Here is a 21,760-nt window from a genome sequence, read left to right on the forward strand (position 1 = left end):
CCAATTAGAGTGTTTGCAGAGACCTTGGGAATTCTCTTCTGGAAATCCTGAGTCTGCTGTCCATCCATCTTTTTCTTAATAGGAGGCCCAGGAATGATATGGTGACTGAATAGCCTCTTTAAATTACACTATTAATCTCGCAGGTCAATTGAGGCGTCTTAAAGCTCCTGTTGTTGAAAGTTTTATGATCAGGTAAAATTTCTAGCATATATTAGTAGCCACTTGTATCAAACACTGGCTTTTTTTTTTTTTTTTTTAAGAATATCTGGCTGATCAGATTCTGTGAGCCTTCTAAGAGGAAATCATGTTGAATAGGGAAGGCAATGAAAAATGTATCTCCAAGTAGAACTAGAAATTGGGGCCGTAGTCTTCTGAGACTGGGCATTGTCAGGGAGAAAAAGTGGCATCTTATTCCATTGTTAAAAAAAATACTTACAATACAAATTTGCCTACAGCAAGCCCACAGGCTCCCAGTATCACTAAAGCAAACTTGTGAGATTACCTCTCCCCCGTGTTCATTCATATCTAGCCTCCTGTGAGACTGCCTTTCCCCCTTCCAAAGCAAGTTTTTAATCTCTCAGTTATAACATGGACAAAGGGTAGTATTGACATAAACCCTGAATTTTAAAAAGTGGCTTTCTGGGGAATAAGGATAGATGTGACTTCTAAACAGGAAACTAGTAAGAAGAGAAAATGGGGAAGAATAGAGAAGCCGGCTCTCTCCTCATTGCTGGATGAGGGACCCACAGAGCTCTGAGACTGGGCAGGCAGAAGCGTACACTCAGTATCAGGACCAAGTCTGAATATTGTGGGTTACACGTATCAGCAGGATTTCAGTCATCAGCAGGTGCAGATGTCCAAAGAAGTCTGGTCAGCCACAAAACCCAGGAGCAGAACAAGAGCAGAGAAGCACTGTTGGAAATGTGAGGAAGCCAGGGCATCCTGGAGGGGCTTTACAGACAGGAAAACGTCCAGAGGTGGAGGCTACAGCAAGCCAAGGTCCTGGAAGCAGATCTCCAGCTTCCACATGAGGCTTTCTATCATCTTTAATGCTGAGAGACCCTGTCTTGTGTTACCAGCTACTCTGGTCTTAAGAGTTTACACTTTTTTCTGGCCGGGCTTCATCTTCTGAATGGGCTGGGGGAAACTGCCAATGGTCTAAGTTTCCTGGGGATTAGATTGTTAAAGAGAAGTCCCTCGGGTGTTCCTCATCAGAGCTGTCTCCCTCCAGGTCCCAGTCCCAAGGCTTTTGGTGTGCGTACAGATTGCCCTTGCAGTCCATCTTGGCAGGCTTGCCATCCCTCCCATTCCCGGCATATTTGTTCTCCGTGTTTCAGAGGGTGAGGCTCTGTCTGTGTGGGTGTGTAGCCTATCAGCACCTGGGTGGTGGACAGCACCCCAACCACCCTATGACCGGAGGTTGCTCTTCTGACCTTTTTTAGCCACTCTACTTATAAAGGGTTACTTTTGGTTTGGTTTGGTTTGGTTTGGTTTGTGTATTTTGCTGATTTCATGATAAAGGAGTTTTGTGATCAAATTTTTAAGCTAGAATCTAAGCAGTTTTATTATGGAAGAGATGAGTATCAGACTGCAGACTGCAGGATGAGAAAGTTAGGATGATGGCTTTGTGTCTTGGTGGAACTGGTGTGGGATTCCCCAGGGCTCCTGGCTTCTGGCCCTACCAGGTCGAGGGAACTGGGCAAGTCATTTGGCTTCTCTTAGGCCACTGTTTTCTCTATTTATATCTAAGAATTTCTGGTGAAGAAAACTTCTTCTTTGGCACGTAAGTCCTGTGGATAGAAATGTTCCCACGTTTTTTATGCAAAAACAAGCATATGAATCCATCTACTGTCTTGCAATTAAACCTTCAAGTCTCCAGTCCATCTATTTTTCATATCTTAGTTGTAGGAAGAATTAGATAGATTTATTGAAAATTCTGAGTTATGGAACGTTTCAAAAGTAGCTCAGGCTTTCTGCTTCAAGTTTTATATGTGAGGAAAAATCTAGGCTTGCTGATAGCTAAAGGTTTTCTATTTATATCCTTGCTTTTGTTAAAATATACAACTTACCACAGTGCCTCTTACCATGGTATTTGATTATTAAATATTTGTGGAGTTGCTGAATGAATAAGAATCTTCCCAGCACTTTTAACACCTCGGTGTGGATCTTTGGCAAGAAGCACATGAATTGCTTATTTGAGTGTTCCTCTAGTGATTCTTCAGAATGCTTTTTTTTACTTTCATTCTTCAAAACTGAAGATACTTCCTTTGTGTGTACAGTTTAGTTTCGTAGGAAACTTATGGTAGAGGTTTCTTGATGCCTCATGACCATGTGTCCATTCCCCTGTTCTTCCATAGATACACAATTTTAAATAGGGATAGGACCGCCCAGAGTAAAGACTACATTTCCCAGACTCCCTTGCAGGTAGATGTGGCCATGTGATTAAGTCCTGGCCTTCTGAATGGAGCAGAAACAATAGAGCAGCTTCTCACACTGTGCCCTTTAGAATTGTTTCCTTCCTTCCACTTTTCTCCCTTTCCACTGGTTGGAAGACTGTAGACAACGGCTAACACAGCAGTCATTGAAAAGCCAAAAAATAAAAAGAACTTAGGTCCCAAGCAACTTTGTGGAACTCAGTCCCCACAGTACACGTAAAGTTAAATTTCACGGCACTCTTATTCCACATTGCCACAAATTACCAATTATTGGAGTGTGAGTCTATGAGAGTTGTTTCATCATAAACTGCTGTGTCCCCTTTAACTCACTCTGCTTAGACTTGCTTATGGAATCACTCCGTCCTTTATTGTATCGGAAAATACTTGGAAATAATTGTCCCTGAAATATGGGAGCAGCCACAGCAGTGCGCACAGTGTTCACTTTGCCACCAGCCCTGACCTCTCCTTGCCATCCAGCATTGTGCCTGCTCTCTCCATGAGCTGCTCTCTGAATTTTGCCTCAGGCCTGAGATGGTAGCTCCTTGCAGGTTGCTATTGAATGTGGGAGAGGATGCGATTGGCTGGGACCTCTGTTGTTCAGATCCATCAGGTTTATCAAGCGCATCACTATCTTTGCACTACCTATAGCCATCTCCACCAAGCATCTGTATAGTGAGAGATGGAGACAATGGTAGAGGAAACAGCTTTGACTTGGGGCAGAAGAGAGCATGGCTGAGCTTGCAAGAGGCTAGAATTTCCAAACAGATAAAGTCTAAAGCAGTGGTTCTCAAAGCGTGGGACCCAGGTAGCAGCATCAGTAACCATGAATTTGTTAGAAGTGCACGTCCTCAGGCCCCAACCCAGCTGAACTAAATCAGCAGCTCTGGAGGTGAGGCTGGATCGTCATCTATGCTTTAAAGAAGTGAGAATGCTCAAGTGAGAATCGGAGCTCCAAAGAGGGTTCAAAAGCTGAGAGTGATCGTTACAGTGGCTGTATCCCGATGAGAGTACCAGGTACAGGAAAACTGTGGCTGGAGGAAAAGGACCAGGTGGACAGTGAGGTGAGGAGTAAACAGAAGCTGGGATTCACATGCTCCTGAGAGGCGTCTAAATATTGCACCTCCTGAATTTGGTACCAGGAGCCCATCTGGCCTCCTGCTTCTGGTTCAGGCATAGCATCAGCCAGATGTGCGTCACCCCACGTGCAAACTGTGCTGCTTAAATCGCCCATAATTTTGAGGTGGAAAAAGGTGCTATAAACCCACGCAGACTGCACTGAATTGAGAGGGCTCTTAAGCCACTTACCTCTCAGCCCAGCAGGCTGAGCCCCACCTCGCCCTGGAAGAGGGTGTTGAGCCAGGAGCCAAGACCTTTAATGGCTATGGAGAAAAAAATTAGAATGTCCATGTAAGGGCTACTAAGAGTATAAGTGCCTATTTAATAAATTATTTTTTTGAAATGCCTTTTCCATTTTCATAGCTGAAGTTTGAAAAATGTTTGGAGTACTATAATTATCATTTCTGGGAAAAAAATACACATTGCAGTATTTTTGTTTTTGCTGCGGGTCAAGTTGTAGTTCAGGATGGAAAGTAAACACGTCCCTTTGCTCAGCTGCAGCTCACATATTTGTAGTCTCCGGGTGCCTGCTTGGCGGTCGCCGTGGACGAGGGTTTATGCCGTGGGTACACAGAGAAGACAAAGACGGCATAGAAACGTGGGGCCCTCTCGGGGGCTCGGCCCAGTGCATGTCTGATTAGAAGGCTGGTGCTGGAGCAGAAAGGTGGAGAAGCCCTCAGAGATGGAGCTCTGGGAAGGGAGTGAGGCTGTTCTGAGAGGTGCCGACCTCCAGACGTGGAGGGGCACTTTCTCCCCAGGGAGGGCCTGAACCCCCTCTAGGGTAAATGTCAGGGGCCTTTGTTGGTTTGGGGCAGCACTCTTGACCATTATACCATTATTCGCCACTTGTCAGCCTGCTACCTTTGTAAGCAGGGCCTGTCAGCACATCCTGAATGCGGAAATAGCTGGGGAAGCCTCTCCAGGGAAAACGACCTGAGTAAGGCAGCTTCTTTCCTTCTCTCCAGACAGAGCAAAGACCTCAAAAAGTACCTCCCTTTAAAAGCAAACAAAAAAAAAAGGAATTAATAAAGTAATGGAGGCTGACAGAGAAACAGCAGTTGAGCACAACTTTTAGCGTGCTAGGATGTGTGTGTGTGGAGGGATATATATATCATTTTTGTGTGTGTGTCATAATCAACTTTACTGTTGTGAATAATAGCAAACATTTAATGATTACATCTGTGTTCATCAAGCCCAGCATCATGTTGGGCATTAGGTTTAAAACAAACGGAGAAGAAGGAGTTAGTGGACGTGTAGGCCTATGAGTGTCTGTGTGTGTGAGAATGTGTAAACACATGCATACACACATACACATTCAAATATATGAAATACTCTTATATTTATATGATACAGTATTTTAAATATAAAAGAACCTGTACATTCTTTTAGTCTCCAAATTCCTTGTAGAATAAGTATTTTTATGCCCTGTTTAACACGTGGGTATACTGAGTATCCTGAGGTCCGACTCAAAACCTAGACTTTTCCCTAATAATTAATGATTTGAGGGTAAGAACTACTGTCCGCTGGGCACTTAGCTGTGCCAGGCATGGGTCTGCTTGCAATATTTATTATCTTGCGTGACAACTTACAACAACCCTGCAGAAACTGACGCAGAGGGGTCAGAAAGCTTGCCTAAGATCACACAGCTAGTTGTAGCAGAGCCATGGTTTGAGCATGGTTGTTTCTGCCTTTCAAACCTTCGTGGTAAACCAGTAGCTATACTAACTCCCACATCAGAAAGATGAAAGGTGACCTCTGTTACATGGCAAGTAAGTAGTACAAACAAGTACTTTATCTTCAGTAAAACAGAAATTTAAAAGAAGAGAGGAAGAAAGAAATAAATGGCCGAAATATTTTTTCAAAAACCTATTTCTGTCTCCTTAGCCACATGGGGTTTTTTCCCCCCAGAATGTGCAGCCCCCATGAGAACCACCAGTTGAGCAGTAAAAGCGCCTGCTGGTCTTTATTTGCAGCTCCTGTTGCCAGCGAAGGCAGAACAGCAGCCAGGTTGTTCAGTGCTCTACCTGTCCTTGATTCATCTTCTCTTTGTTCTTGGTATGTCATTTTAATCATGTACATGTAGTCACTTTGAGGAACCCTTGAAGATGTCATATCAGCACATAATATTCTTCGGAGTCCTTCTGAGGACTTTGGAGATTCATATACCACCTTTGGGACCCAGAAGGTTACCGACAGTACCCTTGGTATGTTGTTCTTTGTTTTTTAAAATCACATAAGCTCACATTTTCCACTCTATTGCTAAAACCCTACAGTGTTAACAAATGCTGGAGCTCTGAAAGAAAAAGACTGCTCCTCCTTCAATCCAACAGTCATCTGTTGATCTTCCTTAAAGGAGCAGAGGCCAGGAGTCCCTGGAAACTGCTTGCATAGGAAGGGCTCACGGGATTTCCGGCTGGAGTGTATTCAAAGAAGACACCCACGAGGGTCAGCCCCTCGTTACACAGATGAGGACCACCAGACTCTTCATTTCACCTCTCTAGCATCTGACACTTGTGTATATTTTCTCAATATTGTGATTACACAAGGGAAGAACCAAGTAGCAGCACCCCTTCCTTTATGGAGGAAAACTTGAAATATGGAAAGCAACCCACCCAAAGTCACAGAATCACTCAGCAAAATAGAGGCTTTGTTTGTGTTCTGTAATGGATTTTGCCTTCCGTTTAAACACCGCCCTGGGGAGTTCTTCATTTCTAATGTTTATGCCTCTGTGACATTTTCAAGCTGTTATGAAGATTCCTCTTAAGATGTTGCTGAACTGACTATACAGATTTGGTTCATTTAAGTTTTCCTCATTAGTCATTTGTCCCATTCTCTAGTAATTTTCATTCCCTTTTTGTGGGCTTATGTTTATGGCAAAAAGGGGATGCAAAGTATTCAGAGAAGCCTATTAGGTAAAATTAATCTTTTTGAAACCAATCTTCAATTCTTTGTACATTCTTCCAAACTATCCTTAGGCTTTATTTTGTTTCCAGATTTTTAAAAATAAATTCATTGTTACATTTTAAACTTGTTACCATCTATGAATATATAAATGTAATTATTCGAATGGCAAAACCTTCTGGGAGTAAATTGAATACATGTTCCTGGTATGAATTAACAGATGATGAAATAAAATGTCTCTGGACTCAAAATTGTAATCAACTTTAGTAAGCTAGGATTTAAAATTCTAGGTTGCATGCAGGCCACGTTTAGGACCTGTCTCTCCCACTCCCTGCTCCCTCCCCCCCACCGCCTGCCACCAGAGGAAATCCTGAAGACCCCTCTAAGCTTTGTTCACTCCTTCCAGGAAGCTCTGACCTCCTTCAGGAAGATTCCAGAGAACGTGTTGATTCAGATTTCCTAAGATTGAAAGCAGCTTTGAATCCCCTGGGAGGAGTATAGGGGATGGTGGCAGAGGATAGGTGCTGTGGAGGGGAAGGGGAGTGCCGAGGACAGTGGCTCAGTCCTGACTGCACCTTGGAGTCACCTTGAGGACTTTAAAAATTACTGATGCTGGGGTCCCACTTCTAGTAATTCTGATTTAATTGATCTGAGCTTTTAACATTCCATAGGGGATTCTAATATGCTGAGAATCATTATTCTAGCACTATGGTTCTCAAACAATAGTCTGCAGGAGAATTACCTAGAGGGTTTCTTCCAACACAAATTTCTGGGCCCCATCCCTAGAATTTCTGATTCTGCAGATCTGATGTGGGGCCTTGGAGCTGCATCTCTCATCTCTAGCAAGTTCCCAGGAAATGCTGCTGTGCTGGTTCATGGACCACTGTTGAAAACCACCACTTTGGAGCAGTTTGTCTCATCTGGGAATCTTGCTAAAAATGCAGATTCTGATTCAGTAAGCCTGGCACGGGGGTCTGTGTCTCTGCAGCTCTAATAAGCTCCCAGCTGCTGCTGGTCCAGAGGCCACACTTTGTGTAGCAAAACTCTAATCAAAAGCATCATTTTCAACCCAATTCAGTAGCATCCTGCCTAGAAAAGATGTGTAGTCTGGGAGATTCCTAGAGCTACCGTGGGCTCAGCATACAGCTCAGATAACTTGGTGGCAGGCAGAGATCTGGAGGGCCCAATGCTGCTTTGGCATTTGGCCAGCCGCCATTTGCCGGGATGTTTGAACGTGCCCTTGGAGAAGCTCTGTTGTCAATAGGGAACTTCATTGTAAAGATTCCCATTTTGCTTAGAGGAGTAACATAGTGGTTCTCAGCCCTAATCCACAATAGAATCACCCAGGAAGCTATTGAAACAAATATTAATTCCCAGGCTCCTCCCCCAGAAATTCTGATATAATTGATTTGAGGTGGGATCCAGACAGTGGCATTCTTAAAAGCTTTATAAATGATTCTAATACACAGCCAGGGTTGAGAACCACTGAGTTCCAGAATCACATGTTGTGTTGGACTTACGTATCTTTTATTTTTCTTTATATTGGGCTAATTTATATTCCACTCTGGTGCAAACTAACTTTTATTTGGTATTTGAAAACATTTTCATACGGCATTTTTCACAAACCACCAAGAAAAGACTATGTAGATCCCACCACTGTTAAATCCTAAATACAGAGTAAAAAAAGTGCTGGGAAAGTACAGCTGGTGTTTCTGAACGAGCTGGAATATGAAATATTTCTGGGACTGTATCAACAAGCCTAATTTTTTCCCCTCAGGGTTATGATTGTGCGGAACAAGTCTTCACCGCGAAGCTTGCCAAAAAAGGTTATGATAAAATCATGGAATGTGAATGAAAAGAATTCACAGTGTAACTTTAAAGGAGTCAGTCTCTAAATTTAAAAATGAAGGGGTGACATGTGTCTTGCATTTGTAATAGAAGTTTTTGGAGCAAAATAATGCCAGGTATAAGAAAGCTGCTTCTTTGTGTCTGTGAGGCCAAGGAGCAAAGGAAATGGGGAGGGTGGCCAAGCAGAGAGCCATGAGGACACACCCGAAGACCCTGAATGTCTTTATCTTGGCAAATTACTTTTGCCCTCTATATTTGAGCAAGAATATAGCCATTTGACTAAACAATCAAATACCAGGAGAACTGGTTAGGAAAGTTGCAGTTCCTTTTGCTTTCGGCAATTGTGACTAGGGGGAAGAGCGTGCTTTGGAGGCTCTGCCACTTACTTTGTGACCATGGCCAAGTTTCTTAGCCTCTCTGTGCCTCCTCTGCCAAGGATAGGTGAAGATGTCCTCTCTTTCACACAGGAGTGCGAAGGATGTGAGCACAAGGCAAGGCGTGGTACCTCGCACATAGAAGGTGCCCAGTGGTAGAGATTGCTTTTGTTGCTCTTGCATGATCATGAGACTTGAATCCTTAATAAGAAACACCATCCATCAGAATATATTTCTTATAAGTCTTAATTGGTATTATTTACCTGTGAATTCTACTTGTTGAGATGTCTTCTTAATAGTAGAGATTAATGTTTTCTATGTGAAGAGTGGGCTTCTTGCCATGGAGCCTTTGTTCTTGCAGTTCCCCGTGTCTGAAACACCTGCCCTGCAACTTGCTTGCCTTCACCCTCCTTTCATTGGGTCCTGTGCAGGTGCCACATCCTCTAGAGACATCTGCCCTCACCCACCTGGCCAGTGCAGTACGCCCAAATTGCTGATTCTGCTTCAAAGAATTTGTTACCACCTGGCTTTATGCTGTGCAGTTCTTTGTTGTGTAACTCCTCCAGAATGGTAAATCCAGGAAGGCCAGCAAGGACTCTGCTTTATTCCCTGCATTAAGCCCCGTGCCTGGAACCTCTGACGCATGGAAGTCATTCAGTAAATAATTTGCTGAATGAATGGGTGAAAGAAGGATTCACAGATTGCATCTCAGCTGGTACCATGAGGAGGTGTCTCCTAGGACCACCTGGTGGCCTCTGGGCCACCCTGGGCTGATGCCACAGCCACTCCGAGACTTCATTTCAAAGGATTGAGGTTGTAACGGAAGCAGATTACCAGAGTGAGGTGTGAAGAAACTGTGATCCCAGACTCTTCCCTTCTTTGCTCTGTTCTACCTACTGAGTTTTGTGATACCAGGTCTAATCCAGATTTTGGGTTTCCTTGACATATCTCCGTAGTTGGAACTCCCAAGGATTGTCTCAGAATGCTCATGGGTTACCTCCATGCATGTGTGTTGTATGCGTGAGATTCAGGATAGATTTTAGGCAAGCAGAGTGCCCAGCAGTGTTGACTTTGCCGTTGCCTGTCTAAATGTTACCTGTCCATTTTATCCTGCCTGTCTTCCGTTAATAAGTGCGCAGCGTATCTGCTGTTATTGTTAGGAGACCATTTTAAGAGATTTTGAAAGAGGAGGAAGGCTGCAGTGTCAGATGTGTGGGACTATACAAAAATTAAATAGATTGGAATGAGAATCTGGCAATATAATTTTTCTCTTTTTTCTTTTCCCATTTAGTAGTTTTTCATATGGCTTTGGTTTTACTTAAATCTTTGTTTAAGCAGAAAACTCTTGAATGCATTTGCTACTTGTAGATCATGATTATACTTTTCCTGTTGACATAAGGACCTGGAAAAAGTCTACAGCTGGCCAGAATGCAGGCACACAGTTTAAAGTGACTAGGATTGATACAAACTTGCCATTATTATTGTAAAGTCACTTTCATACTGGGTGACCCTGTCAAATATTTTAAGGGCTAACCTCTTAAAGGAAGATTATTACTATTATGAAACCAGCTTATTTCCCTTAATTACTTCTGTTGCAAGTGATACTGTCATTTTGGTCTTTCTATATCTGGGGCAGTTGTGGGTTTTTTGTTTTGTTTTTTTTTAAGATGCCAGTTTCAACGTGTTGCCAGGGCAACCAGACTGAAGAGCTTGTTAATTTACTTAAGTATTATATATAGATTTGTTAGACACCATAGGGAAAGAATCAGGAGAGGCTTCTCTTCAAATGGATAAAATTTAAAACTCGGAGGTAGTATCAGAAAAGCCTTTTAAATGATGGAAAACACATGGTGTATCTGTAATTTTCTCCTATTTTCTCCGTGGAAGAGGGATGGAGGAGAGACATAGATGAATAAATGAAATCCACTGCAAGAATTTAGAAACAGGCTGAGAAAGAAGGTATTAGAAAAACAACTCCTGATGCCATGGTAACCGCGGTTGGGTTTAAGCGGCAGGCTAGTGACTGGCTGGGGGAAGGGAAGGATGCTGGGTGAGTAGGGCTCTAGGTGGTCTATTGAGAGGTGAATAGATGGTAGAAAGAAGAGAAGAATAAAGCTAAAAAAGTTAAGTATTACCAAATTTTAAAAAGATTTCGATCTTAGAAATCTAAATTCTTTGAAAGCATCATTTTGCAATTTGCCAAGTCAGTGTAACAGGCTTGAATTTTATGCCTGCTAGTTTTGAAGTGAACAACACAGCTTTGAAACATTAAAGTTAAAAACTGTTAGAAATATGAGATGTTACTGGTTCATATTGGGAGATTTTTATAGATCCTTCTTGGATAGCCGATAAAAAGTATAAGATACAGGTGAGCTGGATGTCATAATTAAGAAGTTGGGTTTAATAGATACGCAAGTTTGTATCAAGTAAACAGAATACATGTTCTTTTCAAATAACCATGTATTTTTAACTTGGCCATAGTCCACATACATACACGTGCATGCCAAAAAAACAGAAACAAAAAGAAAACAAACTCAAGAAATTACGGAAGTAGAAAATTATATAGCCTACATTCTCTGGCAACGAGGCAGTGGAACTATAAATTAAACTCAAGAGGAAAGCCAAAAAATACACCTGTGCAGAAGTTTAGTAGCACTCTTCTAACAGGTCTTTAAAGAGGAAATCAAAATTGAATTAGAAATGAGTTACATTGAGAGCAGTTCACATTGAACATTAGAATATAACCAGAACAATTTGGCTAAAGTATTAAAATCATAATGAAAATTATTTGCATTTCTGAGAAAACAAAAGTGAAATCAAAGTGAACCGAGCATTCATTAATCTTAAAACCCTAGAGAAAAGCCAATTAAATAATCTGAAAGACAAAGAAGGAAGAAATTTAAAAACTTAAAAGAACCCGTGAACACATCAACTACAAAAAAGAAAGCTTGGTTCGTAAAGCCTGAAATGAATTTGAAAATCTGTATAAATCAAGTATTTCTTTACTAATATATGTTAGTACAGGTAATTCTAAAAGAAATAGAATAACCTGGTAATCTAATAACCAAAGAAGAAACCTGTTCCTTCCTCCGTTACAAAAACAGTACAGAATTCAGATAGTTTCATAAGTGGGTTGTATGAAAACATCACAGAATAGATAATTCCTGAGTTATTTGAACTGCTTTACAGCAGAGAAAGAGATAGAATGATAAACAGCTCATTGAAAAAGTTAGTGTAACTCTGAAACTTGAGACTGGAATGAGGCCAGTACACACACATGAAAAGAGAGAGCTACAGGCTGCTATCACTCAAACTTACTAATTTAGCAATCTTAAAGTGTTAGAAGGTCAGATATAGCTGGATCTTTAGACATAGGCTTTATTCTAAGGACACAAGGATGGTTTAAAATCTAATTGATTATATTATAGTAAATTAAAAGGAAGCCAATATGAATCTCGAGAATAGTTGAAAAAGCACGTAGTAGGGTTTAACCCTTATTTTTAACATTCTTAAATCCCTTCAGACTGTGGTCCAGTGTCTGTGGCAGCCTACGTTATCCCACATGGATTACTAAGCCAGGTTTTAAGAAGTAAATAAAGCTCTCAAGCCTTGAGCTACAAAACACACAGCAGTAGGTGACCATGTTGATAGTGTTAAAAGAAACTTAAATAACTAGGAAGACCTGAGATGTTTGTACTTTAATGAAAACATGTTTCATTGAAGCATATGTTTGAAAACTGATTATACATACCGGGTATTGTGCAAAATAGGAATGTAATAGAATGTGATACAGAGTAAGTTAAATTACAGCACATTAACAAGAGTAGAAATTAAGTGTTATTTGCAATTAAAGTCATTGTGCCCTTATTAATTTTGAGACTGCGTGTTCGTGTTTGCCAGAGAAGCCGTCTACTGAATGTACCTTGACAAACTCCATCTCAATCAAGATTCACTTTCTCCTCCTCAGCTCTTTGATTTGTTCTGCCCACACTGATGGGGATCCAGGAGTAGAATTCCTCATTAGTTAATTATGTTCTCTTCTCCAGGCAGCTGCTGGGGTTGGTAATGTGAAAACTGGGTAAATGCATCCTCTGTATGTCCTGCGGCAGCCACACTGGCCTTTAACTCTTCTCGGGACACACCGGAGTGCGGCAGCTGTTCCCTCCGCTGGGACGCTCTTCCCCGAGGCATCTCCTTGGCCCATCCCTGCACTCCTCCAGTCCCTTCCAACATTAGCTTCTCAGTGATGCGTATTCTGAGCAAACTGTAACTGCCCCCCACTTCTTCCGTGCTTTCTAATTCCCCCTTGCTCTGTTCTGTTCTCCCCCCAGATTTATCTCCGTCTTCGGCTATACCGTTTGCTTATTTATAATGTTTATTGTTTGTTTTTTATCACCCTTCACTGCATTGTAAACTGTATGAAGATAGGGATCTATGTTTCGTTTTCGCAAGCTGCTGGAACGGCAGGCACTTAATAAATATTTTTGAAAGAATTTACTAGAACTATGAGTATGAAGGCTCTCCTGCACTATCTTTTGATTGGACGAGAAGTAGTTAGACAGAGAAGATGGACAGAGAAATGAAAGGTACGGCAATCAAGGTAGAAAGTGACCTGAAGGACACTTGGTTTTGGAAATAGATCCCCTTTTGTAATATAAAGAGCTAAGTGAACTGGAGGCGAGGAGGCCTGGATTCTTGCTGTTATTCCACCCCTGGCCTCAGGCAGATCACTTGACCTCCCCGGTTTCAGGTTCTTTATCTACAAGATAGACTACACTAGGCGACCGCTTGCGTCTAACCCTGCTTCGTGATTCTGTGTGGGTCTTACCTTAGGAAAAGCAGAGCTTACAAACATAGCCCTATACCACATGGTATTATTTCTACCCAACGTTTTCTGAACTCTTTCCACCCAAAGGTCGTGGAGCTGTGATGATGTACTTTTGGTTTATTTCATCTTCTCCTCAAAGGCCTAATGTTGGTGCAGGTTTCTTAAAAGCTTGAGTCAAGAAACTGAGCTATGGACTGGGGCTTCAGAAGCTAGGACTTTGCTTGATTTATTTTTCTTATCTCTAAAAATGGAGGCACAGCAGGAGGTCAGTAACATAATATTGGAGAAAGGAGAACAAGGTACCATTGCTGGGTCTCTGCTAGGGATAGAGACACACCAGATGTCACTTAGGGAAATTATAGAGGAATTTGGCTCCAGAGCCATCTTGCTAAGCTTCCACATCCCAGAGTCATATCCTCTTCATACAGTCATCTCCTCAAATCTCAGAGCTTGGAGGTCGAGCTCCCCCGTGTTGAACGTCATGCACCTTGTCTCCAGCCCCCGAAGTAGCCGTTAGTTATTTGTGGATCTACTTTGGTGTTTAAATGTACATTGTTTTCAAGGAACAGCTCTTAAAGCTGCTTTTAAACTTAAAGACCTTTCAGTTGGTCGGCAGGCAGCAAAGCCCTGTTTTCAGATTCTGCACATTCTGCAGGCATCTGCCCTTTGCCTTCCTCATCCGGTCAGTGCACTGGACACAGGGGAGAGGGAGGTGGGACCGTGGGCAAGACGGCAGCTTGGCCTCTCATTCTGACGTCATGAGCAGATCTCAGGAGAGATTTCCACGGGTGGCTCAGCTGCGTTTGAGGGTTCTCAGCAGACTTCGTCCCCTCCCCTCCTTTCTGGTGAGCGGGTGGGTCATCAGGGCTGCCCGCGCTTCTGTGGGATGGCCCTGGGCCCGTGCTAAGCTCTCTCTCTCCCATTTAGAAGAGAAGCCAGACTGCTCCAAGGCCCGCTGTGAAGTCCAGTTCTCTCCGCGCTGTCCTGAGGATTCCGTTCTGATCGAGGGCTACGCGCCCCCGGGGGAGTGCTGCCCCCTCCCCAGCCGCTGCGTGTGTGACCCCGCCGGCTGTCTGCGGAAAGTCTGCCAGCCGGGATACCTGAACATACTTGTGTCCAAAGCCTCAGGGAAGCCGGGAGAGTGTTGTGACCTCTATGAGTGCAAACCAGGTACGCGCGGGCTCTGTCCCAGCAGCCGAGAGCGTGGCACAGGCCCCTTCTGCCACATGACGCTGGGCATTCTCGGCAGGACACTTTGGGCTCATGGCAGCCTGACTTCTGCCCTCCAGTCAGACAACCAGAGGGATGATCTGCTAGCACATCAGTGCCTTTAGAGAGGGACCCTGTCTTTTCCTCTCTTTTTTTTTTTTTTTTGCCTTCAAAGTATGCTTGTTGGGGGCGGTAGGATTAAAATTTGTGGTACTATGGCTGCCTGCTTCATTCCCCCAGAGAAGGTCATCACCCTCATTTGTAGATCTATCTGTCACTTTAAAGTATTACATTTAAAAACAATCATCATACATAAAGCAGAAAGTTATTTTTAGATGAATATATGCATCAAAATGACAGACATTTTATCATGAAATACTCAGTCCCAATCTTTCTCCTTGCCAGCTCCCCACCATCCGTCCCTTGACTTTATAGCATGTGCTAAGTCATCCTTGACTATTTACTTGGCTTCTTGGCCACATTTGTTTTGTTGTCATGTCCCAGCTGTTTCTTGCTTTATATTATTTCTAACCTCCTCGTTCTCGTGGCTGCATTTCTAATGTGGTCTGTGAATGGGTCTGGACTGTAGTGATTTCCTCTTTGCAAGTTTCTAACAGCTGGTCAGTTGTTTGTTTGTTTTTTTTTTTGTTTTTTTTTTTGTTTTACCTGCCAGATAAAGGCACAAGCCAGTCAGTCAGTCCCTTGACCATCTCTTAAACTGTTCTATCAGAAACGCCTCTGGCTGAGCAGCACCATCCACACCCCCACCTTTGGTTTAACTCTCTGTATCTTCATCTTAACTCTTCAGTGTCCTGTCTTCTGCTTTTCTTGCACAGAAGATTTGGGTTATATTATAGCTCTCTCATGTTGACTGAAATGAAAATGCCAATGCTAAGACAGAGTTTCCAGGGAGCAAGGAAACTGCTAAAGTTTGTGAAGAGCCAGTGTTTCGTTTGAGGACTCAGAATGCAAGTAAACGTAGCAGTGAACAGTGCTCTGTTTGCCCCCCAGTTTTCAGCGTGGACTGCAGCACTGTGGAGTGCCCCTCCGTTCAGCAGGCCGTGTGTCCCCTGGACAGCTACGAGACTCAAGTCAGACTCACAGCGGACGGCTGCTGCACCCTGCCCACAAGGTCGGTCTGTCATCCATTTATCAAGTTTTCTCCTCTGTCGTGTGTGTTTGCATCACTGAAGGCACAGTTTCAAGCACACAGTTTGTATTCCCCAAGCATCAGGGAACCCTAGCACCCTCCTGTCTCTGTGGAGAAGTCACTGAACTGTTATCATTACTTGGTACTTCCACATGCATCGTGCCTCGGGTCAAAGCCAGGTGTCCTCAGGTTAAGTCTCTAATTCTTAGAGGTCCCTCAGGTCATGGTGCCTGTGCACTCTTGCGGGCTGGGAACCAAATGGGCAGATGTGCCCCTCCACATGTGGCCAGGGAGGCCGCAAGGTATCCATCCGTGATAGGCATGTCATTTGATCCTCCGCAGTGAACCTTACAGGTCCCTAACCATTGTGTCCAATGGGATGAAACCCTGCATGTGTCATAGATTCGCTCCCCAGGGATCCTTGACATTGGCAGTTGCACATCTACCCAGACCTATTACTTTCTGAGGCAACAAAGAGTTTAAATTCCTCTAGTGCTTTCTGGAGTAACAAACACATCTCCCTCTGGCTTGATGGAGGAAGAGCTGCTGTCATCTTAGTCTCAGTAGCAGGACATCCCCTTCATCCCCCTGGACCAGGCTTGCTCCAGAGCGCCAGGGTCCCCAGGTCCCATCCTCGGCAGTCTTCACAGCAGCACCGTGGAGCTGGCGCTTCAGCTTTGCTTGGGGAAAGACCGAGCTTGGAAGCACAGGATTTACTTTGTTTCCCCCGCTGAGATGCCCCCTTCCCCCACTGACCTCTTCCCTGCCAGGTCCTCTCCTCCATCTTTCCCAGATCGCAAAGTCATTATTTTGCCTAAGTCATCTCATTTCTTTCAACTTTTGCTCTACATTTAACATCCAGAGTTAAAATACTGCCTTCCTTATCTCCATTTCTAACCTCTGTCTCCCTCAGTCCCAGTCCCAGCACCAGGCATAGCATCCATGTTTGTTGCATGAGTAACTGTGATTATACAAATGGTTTGATAAGATAGGAATGTATATGGTCTGTAGTTGAGGTAAGTATCAGTTATTTGTGCATGATTGGAGCAGGCATCCAGAGTTTGTTCTGATAATTACTTTTTCCTTCTTCTCTTAAAACACATTAATTCTTTGGCATTTCCTAGCCTTCGTCCTGTCAGAAACCGTAGGGTTCCCTCAGACATATTTTACATGACTTGCCCTCTCCTTTCTGTTGTATCATAAAAGAGATGCAGAGATTTTTGTGGGGGTAACATATAGTGGTGCTGCACTTTCTTGTGACATGGTGATGTGCTAATTTACATGACGTTGCCTAGCAAGGGTTGAAGTATGATGGCACAAACATAAGGTTTTATTAGTCAGTAAAGGGAGGAAAGTGGAGCATTACTAACAGGGACAGATGTCCCTTCAAGGTCTTCATGAAAAGGAAGGTGGCACATGGTATTAGAGAACCTAATTAATCAAAACTAAGCCGGTTGTCAATTAACGAGACCGTTAGAGGGGGAAAGGGACAGTTTTCAATTCACCGTTACAAACGTAGTTAGCGCCATCTACATGGAGGAGGCACAGTAGGCTACTTTTTGAGTCACTCTATGGGGTTGAAATGGGTAGAAGCAACAGGAAGACGTATTTAATCTCAGTTTGAGGGAAAAGAAATTTCTCACAACTAATGATGCACAGTCATGAACGAGGCTGCTTCCTGAGATAAACTGAGCTCCCTGGAGCTGGAGAGACTTCTTTCCGTCTGGATGGCCACCTTCCAGGAATGCTCGGAAGAAACGTTACCCTGGAAAGGAGGTTCAAATAGACGCCTTCCGTTTTATCTCCAAGCTTCTGTGAGTCTTGTAAACATAAACCTTAGGGTGGTAATTATGGTGTTGACCTGATTCTGACTTTGGCATTCAGAACCAAGGAACGGTCAGTTAAAGGTGCCTCTAATGAAGAAATTAGAAACATGGAGAAGGAAGCCATTCAAAAATACCACAGTAAATTATTTGCAGGGAAGGGATAAGTTCTCACAGCTCTTTAGTTTCCTGTCTTTTAAATAGTCAGTAACCTTCCTCCCCTGCTGCCCTGTCTCCACATGCATCCTGTGTTCCCACCTGAACTAGCGCCCCTCCCCCACCCCCACCCCCAGTGATCTCAGGCTCTGGGCCCTTCCTTTCACTTGCAGTGGGCTCTTCACCGATTGCCTTTCCCTTCTACAAACTTCTCTCTCCGAACCACATTTCCTTCTCTTTGAAGTGTTTTTCAGACTTTAGCCTCTATCAGAGAAGACTTAGGTGTGTCTCCTCTGCTCCGTTGTAATTGAATTCCCATGTATGTCTTTTTCATAGCACTTTTCATAATACATGGAAATCATTGGTTGTTTTTTTGTTTTTGTTTCTGGTGAATCTCTCCTACTCCATGTGCTTCTCAAGGGAAGGGAGTGTTTTATAGCCTCTAGTACATGGAACAGGACTTGATGTAAAATGCTAACCTACATTAGTTGATGAATGAATGGATGGGTGGATGAATGAACAGGCCCACTATTAGCCATGATGACCAGTATGTTGAAGAATAAAAAAATTATCTTCCTGCCATTGGGTGGTCATACTACTCCTCGTCTCACTGTAAAACCTTTGCAGTTTCCCCCAACCCCCTTCTTTATGGCCAGTTCTTAGTGCTGCAGAAACCCTCCATTCCAAGCACTGGGCTCACCTCTCAAAGCATGAGAAGCCCTTGTCTCTCTGCTTCACCTTGTCTCATTTTGTTCCTCCTGCAGGACTCCCGCTTATTGTCCTGTTATCCACCAGGTCTTTGTGCTGCAGCCAACACCCATCTCACTAGGTACTCCCCACACATATTTCCATGGTGCCGATTAATCATATACTTCCTTGCACCGTTAAATAACTGTTACATGCATAAGATCTCGTCTCACCAACTAAAGGAAGTTTCTAGAGGTGATGAACTGTGTCTTCTTCCTTTTGCTCTGTGTATTCATTAATTCTGAATTAAGCTGAGTAAATGCAGAATATGCTCAGACTAGGACTTAACCTAGTTGAGCATATTAAATGGGTCCCCACTTATTAAGGAGCATGACAGACAGGTCATACTTTGACAAGAGAATAAAAACCCAATCCATCATGTAAAAATGGAAATAAAAAGAAGAGAGCCTACCGTGTAGTAACAGTGGTCGTATTTTAACATGGCTTTATCCTTGTGTGTGATTCATGTTAGAGGTTTCTCTTGAAGACCATGATCAGGTATAAAGAAGAGCGTTTAGAGCATGGAAAGCCCTGTTGTGACTGGCCTTTACCAGCATATATATAAAGAGCATTGTTAGGAGCTTACTGCCGTTTGAGATCAAAACCGATTATGTGGAGAATTCAGGGGGGAAAGCCTTTTCCAGTTCGGACAGAGTAAGGTGATGGATGGGAAACTTTAGCAGGAGAGGTTTGCCTTGGGTGGAAGTCAGAACCCCTTTTTGTAAGGATTTACTGTACTTGCATAGACTAGAAAAGGAGTTTGTAGACATCTCCCTCCTCACCTTAAAGAACAAGCCCCCCCCCTTCATTCCCATCCGAATGGAATAGCCATTCCCAGAGAGACTGTCACCCATTCAGGCCCCTCACTGCGCTGTTCTGGAGCCAGTGCTTGCTCACTTGGTGAATTTTCTTTTGAGTTGCCTGTTTTCAGTTTATTTATTCATACATTCATGGGACACAAACTGAGCTCTTCCAAGTGACGGACACTCTTCTCTAGGTGTTCTTACTGTGCATGGATGTCTCCCCCACTTCCATGGCTGACAGGTGCAGATGCCCCACCTCCTCTGCCCTTGCTGCGAATGGGCTGGTCCTCCTCTCCTTGCTGCGTCTCTGCTTTTTCTTAATGGCCTATCCTTCATTTTCTCCTCCTTTGCTGTCTTTTCTCCTGGACTTCATCCCATATAGACATCACTCATCTGTGTGATATAGTTTTTAACCATTTTTAATTCTTCCTTCCCTCCGCTTGTTTTAGGTCTCCAGCCACCCTGCCATTCTTTTCATCCTTTTCTCTTCTGTTGGCACTAGAATACATTGTGAGGCATAAGGCAGCTCATCCTGCCTTTCAGGAGATAATGAAAAGGAATGAGACTTGTGGCTCTGGGCCTAAACCGTGCACAATGACAAAAAGGAAGAATGGGCCTAGCCATGGGGCTCAGGACACCTGGCGGTCTTTACCCGGCCCTTGGTGCGTGTATGCATACCAGGGCCTCATGTGTAAGGAAACTTACAGCAGAGAGAGTTACATCAGGTGCATTATCAAATGATGACTTTGCAGGGAAGGAAAAACAGGAAAGTCTTTAAGTAACACATAGGTAGCAGGAACAAAGACAGCTTGACTTATAATGTGCCTTACTGTTTACAAAGCATTTTTCACTTTTGTTGCTCTCATTTTATTACCTTTCTGACTCCATGAGGAGCTTATAGATATAAAAACAGAGGTTGAGATAATAAGTGATTTGTGCAAAATCACAGATGTATTTTGGTGTAAGGGTCAGAGCAGGTCTAAGTCTTCATCCCAGGTTCTTTGATTCAAAGCCCTGTATGCTCCATTGGAGGTTGATCTTCTTTTTTTTTTAAAACAATGTTTTGTTTTTAAGTCCAGGAAATATATCAACGTATATATATGGATTTATATCTCACCATCCTATTTACTTATTTCAGCATAGGACATATTAACACAATATACATATGTTTCAATTACTCATTGCTGAGTAACAAGCCACCCCCAAATGCAGTTGCTTAAAACAACAAAGATTTATTATTTCTCATGTGTCAATGTGTTAACTGGGTGGTTCTTCTGTAGTCGGCTGGCTGGTCGTCTGGGGCTGGATGGTTTAAGGTGGCATCACTCCCACGTCTGGGAACTTGGCTGGAGGGGCCTGTTGCCCCTGTGAGGCCCTTCATCCTGGCTCCTTCACGTGATGGCAGAAGTGAGGGAGGAAGTTGCAAAGCCTTAAAGGAGACCCAAGAGCTTGGAATTCACATAACCTGACCTCCACCACATCCTGTGGGGCAGAGCAGTTCACAGGGTGAGCCCTGGTTCAAAGGGTGAGGAGCAGATTCCACCTCTTGACAGGAGAAGCTGCAAAGAATTTGTGATTGTTTTTGATCCACTGTAACATACATGAAACCAAAATAGGTGCCCTTTAGATATCCTTTTCTGATTGTGGAGAGTTGGTGGAGTGCTGCAGCCATGTGACCTTTTTTCCAAAGACTAGTGTCCTTCTGGCCCTGGGACGGGGTGGTCCACCTCTCCCTCAGCAGCCCCCTTCCTGCTTCTCTCTTCACATGCCAGTCAGCTGTTCACCTGGGACTGGGCACGTGACTTAGGAGCCTCTGAGCACCACCTTTACTTTAAGCATCATTTAGCCCACCATTATTTTTAACTCCTCTCCGTCCGCATGTTGCGACTACCTAGTTTAACTTGCATTTCTCTCATCACACAACAGGGAGGGCTATTTTTGAATGCTGCAAGATGTGCCTGGTAAAACCAGGTCAATTTTAAAAATGAATACACACACAAAACTTTCAGATATGTACACGGTCATTTCCCTCTGTAACAGTTGATGACGGAATGGTCGTCTGAGAGAAGTGGACCCACCAGCTGCGGGGAGAGTAGATCCGTTGGGCTGTGCATCCTGTGTTCTCCTGCATGGGCCAGCGTAAGCTCTTTCTCAAGAACATAGAGCTCCCAGATCAGGTTTTTTTTTTGGTTTTTTTGTTTTTGTTTTTGTTTTTTTCCCTCTGTATTCCTCCTTGTTCGCTAGCCCCAGTGTATGTGTTTAACTTCACAGAGTTTTTCCTTTGCCTCCATAACTTTTCACCAGGCTTTTCAGATACAGGTTTACAGGGGAGAAATTAACTGGTTAAAAAGTCTAAAAAGTAATACTTCT

General features: G+C 43.4%; 1 protein-coding gene across 4 annotated transcripts in view; it reads left to right on the forward strand.

Annotated features, from left to right (window-relative positions):
- CRIM1 (cysteine rich transmembrane BMP regulator 1) overlaps positions 1-21,760 on the forward strand; it is a 186,692-nt gene that overhangs the window by 66,926 nt on the left and 98,006 nt on the right. For 2 of the 4 annotated variants that reach the window (XM_032497337.1, XM_032497335.1), the window contains 2 exons: positions 14,430-14,672; positions 15,723-15,843. The exons of 1 other annotated variant lie outside the window; for it this stretch is intronic. In XM_032497337.1, coding sequence (XP_032353228.1) covers positions 14,430-14,672; positions 15,723-15,843 — 364 coding nt within the window. The remainder of the gene's footprint in view (positions 1-14,429; positions 14,673-15,722; positions 15,844-21,760) is intronic. One more of the 4 variants, XM_032497336.1, reaches the window with a different exon arrangement.

This window comes from Camelus ferus, chromosome 15, assembly GCF_009834535.1.
Source record: "Camelus ferus isolate YT-003-E chromosome 15, BCGSAC_Cfer_1.0, whole genome shotgun sequence".
Classification (NCBI taxonomy): Eukaryota; Metazoa; Chordata; class Mammalia; order Artiodactyla; family Camelidae; genus Camelus; species Camelus ferus.